Source organism: Helianthus annuus, chromosome 13, assembly GCF_002127325.2.
Source record: "Helianthus annuus cultivar XRQ/B chromosome 13, HanXRQr2.0-SUNRISE, whole genome shotgun sequence".
Taxonomy (NCBI): Eukaryota; Viridiplantae; Streptophyta; class Magnoliopsida; order Asterales; family Asteraceae; genus Helianthus; species Helianthus annuus.
The window spans coordinates 152,085,277-152,089,419 of NC_035445.2; the positions used below are offsets into that span (position 1 = coordinate 152,085,277).

Sequence of the window (4,143 nt, forward strand, 5' to 3'; positions counted from 1 at the left end):
AGTCTGAACCATTAAGTGCTGAACTAGTACGAGGTCTGAACCTTTAAGAGCCTCATTAAGAGGTAAACAAACAGCTCCTTAATGGTAAAACAATTTGTTATTGATACCAATGACGTAATTTCCCATAAATACTATTTTCAATTTATTAAATAGATATTAAAATGTTAAAATAAATAAACCACATGTACTAACCATGTAAGTAATTCTAAAAAAAACTTCAAATAGCATATTAGTTTTGTTTATTCTCCTTCATAAATAAAAATGAATAATATTTTAATCTAACAAATTAACTTTTAATCTAACAAATTAACTGAACCATCTTTCTCAATAATGAATTAACCTAACCATATATAACCAAAACCAATCGGTTATAAAACTTTAAAACCAAAATATTGGTTATAGATTCAGTTTTAGCAAAGCGGAAGTAAGAATGTGACTCTAAAAAACTGTCTTACATCACAAAGTCAAAAACTTCATTTTGAGTCCATTTTGGCATCGAACCAGTACAGATTCTTGGTTCCAACATTGTCTTCAAACATCCATTGAAACATGATCCAAATATCAAAAAATGGTTCATTTGATTACTAATTATTTAACCGTTCTCATTCGAAACTTCTCAAACCGCTATACTCAAAAATTGTAATAAACAACACCAACAGGTAAGAATCACATGGTTTTATACTTCTTTCACGCCCTATTTCTGCATCATCCACCACATTATATCATTCCGAATCACCCCATCAAACCCTAATCTTGTATTTTTCATCTCAAAAGTGTTGAACCGTCTGTACTGAGTATTACCTCCAACCGGCTTCATCATCATACCGACAGTTGCATATGCTGCATGACAATATTGTCTTGAACTAAAATGACGCTTACCGGGAGATTCATGATCCTTGTTTTTGATGTAAGATGTTTCATGGCTTTGTGGAGGCTTCTGGTTACGGTTGTCGGTCAAATGTTTTTTCGCGGGGTTGACTTTAGTGTTGTCGGTTTTGGTATGGTTTCGTTCACGTATCTGCGCAGCGGGTTTCATTTTGTCCAGCCATCTTAGGATCCAGTTTCCAAGATTTCTACCTACTTCGATGTCTCTTTTTTGTACCTCTCGGTGAACCTTTAGTGCCACATCAAATACGGAGCGTGTTTTCCTATTGTACGACAAACACAAAAGTTAAACAGTTAATTATCTACCAGATCCATTAATAATCTAATTACTTAATCCTAACTAACACTACACTTAGCCTTAGGCGTGAAGAAACTTCCAATGGCGACTAAACAACCAAAAGAATACAACTTATTAATTGCCACCAAAAGAATACAGCTTCGCTTAAAGCTTTTGGAACCAAAACGCTTCGGAGCGCTTTGTGCTTGTTAAAACCAAGATTAGAATTTTCATTTAATTCATTCGGTTGTGTAAGATGTTTAGCAGCAACAAATATGGCCCTCGCTCACACACATTTCTTCTATTGTTGCAGCTATTAACTTGTTCTTTTCTCATATCCGGCTTCTCATACTAACATGGTTTTAAAACGCGTGTGGCGCTCTAATGCGTTTGATCTCAAAATCCAATGAGTGGGGCCTTTGAAAAACTTACAACCATTGCAATCAACGGTCTAATTATTCAAACAATGGTCCACTGCATAAGGTGTCGCATCAAGCATAAGACTGCATCATGCAATCGCATCGCGCGATGTGATCTAGTTACCGCACCATGTGATGCGAGCATTATGTGCTCCTAATGTGCACATATTAAAACCAAGCTAACTAATATTGTTCGCTTCGTCACAGGAGCTCACATATACGTTTTTGGTAGTTAGAATAAAAACTTCCCACAATAAGTAATTATTCCCACTCAAACACACTTAACCGTAACATCCTCCACTCGCATTAATGCATTATTATATTTAAGTTAAGGCAGGACATTTCTTATGAGCCCAACATCTCTCCTACCCGCCAATCTAGCATTCACCTAGTGTGTTACAACATATTTTCACAATATAAATTAGCAACATATTGTGGCATTGGATTGTTGTACCACAAGCATAGGGGGTTTTTCAAAAAAAAATTGTGATTTTTCACTTTCAACCCAAAAGTTTCATCTCTTATATTTCAACACTTTTAATTTGTTTACTTTTAACCCAAAACTTTTCATCTTTTATAAATTAACCCAAAACTTTTTTATTTACAACTTTGGTCCCCCAATACTTTTTATCTTTCACAAGTTTTTCGTTTTACGTTTCGTTCTAAATTTTGCGAATTAATACGTCGCAACGCTCGTGTGTGGTTCAACATTTTTTGTCTATTTTTTCACATTTGACAGGTATGTCGCAACGTGTCTATTTTCCCCCTTTGGCAACTTCGCCGCAACGGGCGGATCCTACATTGACTTAGTTATTCTTTTCTACGTTATTTTGCGAGTTAACACGACGCAGCGTGCGTGTGTGGTTCAACGTTTTTATGTCTATTTTTTCCATTTAGCAAGTTCGTCGCAACGCGTGTGTCCAAAATCGACATAGTTATTTTTTTTTTATGTTATATGTTTCAGTCTTATTTCTTCGCATTAACACGCCACAACTTCAGTATTGGTGGTCGCTACCAGCGGTGTGACATTGATGTTATTTGGCATAGTTTTAGGCCCCCCGCCGCAACGCGGGGGGTGCTTAATTCTAGTTATGTTCATTTATCAATAACTCCATTGTTATCTTCTTACATACTGTATAGCTCCTAGGGTTCCAAATACCTAATTAATCTATACACAATAATAATCTCATTTCCTTAAGCAATCAAACTAGAACTTACAACTCTCACAGTTTCACATTTCCTAGGGTTTGTTTTAACACATCATTAACAGATTTAATAAAAACTGATCAAAAGTGCGTACAAATCACAGAAATTCGTCGCTAATAAACTACCAAATAGAGATAGAAATGAGGATACCTTTGAAGAAATTGACGGGTCTTAGGGTGTTTATGAGAAACAAGACGCCGTTGAATCTTGAGAGCGAGTTTGTAAGTCCTCTTTAATCCTAAAAAGTACGCTGTTCCTAATGTTATCTCCCATAACACCATGATTTTTGTATACGGTGAAAAAGCTAGGGTTTAATTGCTGTGTGAGAGATATGAAAATCGGTTACATGTATGGAGAAATCGGATGACGGTATCTTGTCGGAGTTTCTACCATTTTCGGTTCTTCCAGGTCACCAGAGAAATTAATCGGTAGAGAAAACAAAAGGATGCACGCAAATTGTTGTTTCCTAATATATTTTTTTATTCCTCTCGTATAAATTTTGTACGAAATAAAAGTGTTTTTTTAGGCTCAAACTATCTATCTACACATGTTGTCCTATGTGAATACCCTGTAATGTCAAGCTGTGGCCAAAACGCGACGTTTTGATCCGGTCAACCAGACAAAGACTGACGGGTCTGTTGACCGGACCAAAACGCCGAGCTTTGGCCGCGTTTTGGTCCTGTCAACCAGACCGGGTGTCAGTCTTTTGTCTGGTTGACAGGACCAAAACGCGGCCAAAGCTCGGCGTTTTGGTCCGGTCAACAGACCCGTCAGACACCCATCAGTCTTTGTCTGGTTAACCGGACCAAAACGTCACGCTTTGACCACAGCTCGACAATTCAAGGTGTGCATATAAGACAAAAAAACACATTTTTGGTGTGCCAATAGGCAAATGGGTGTGCAAATAGGTAGACCTTTTTTTATCGATATTGTTGATATTGTTAGGGAGGGTGTGGTTGAAGCCCTCTAGAGGCTTTATCAGGCTACGTTCACCTAGAATCCACCTCAGCCATTGAGCCCCTTTAATTTGCATGGTGTGGATGGAGCCCCTATTAAACATACTTGAAAAAAAAAAGATTTTATTGGTTTAAATCAAGTGGGCCCCTCCTATAGCGCCCCTTCTCCATCGTTACCATGATAGAGCCCATCCTATAGCGCCCCCCCTTTAAATCCGAGGGTGTGGAGGTATAGCGCCCCGGGCGCTATAGATGATGAGTTGGCGGGGGTGGCGCCCCCACACCCTCCAGCCTTGGGGCTAGGGGTGGTCAACACTCACTCACAACTTTCAGTTAAGTTCCACCACGTCATCGAGCTTTATTCCATCATTGGTGATGAATTTTATTGGAAATGCCCATC

The 4,143-nt window shown here is 38.2% G+C and overlaps 1 protein-coding gene across 1 annotated transcript; it reads right to left on the reverse strand.

The window, feature by feature from the left end:
* Window positions 1–433: 433 nt before the first annotated feature.
* Window positions 434–3,276, reverse strand: LOC110899856. The gene is made up of 2 exons (XM_022146754.2): window positions 2,938–3,276; window positions 434–1,148 (listed from the first exon to the last, which is right to left on the reverse strand). The coding sequence occupies exons 1-2, from the start codon at window positions 3,066–3,068 to the stop codon at window positions 695–697; spliced, it is 585 nt and encodes a 194-aa protein (XP_022002446.1). The 5' UTR covers window positions 3,069–3,276; the 3' UTR covers window positions 434–694.
* Window positions 3,277–4,143: the final 867 nt, after the last annotated feature.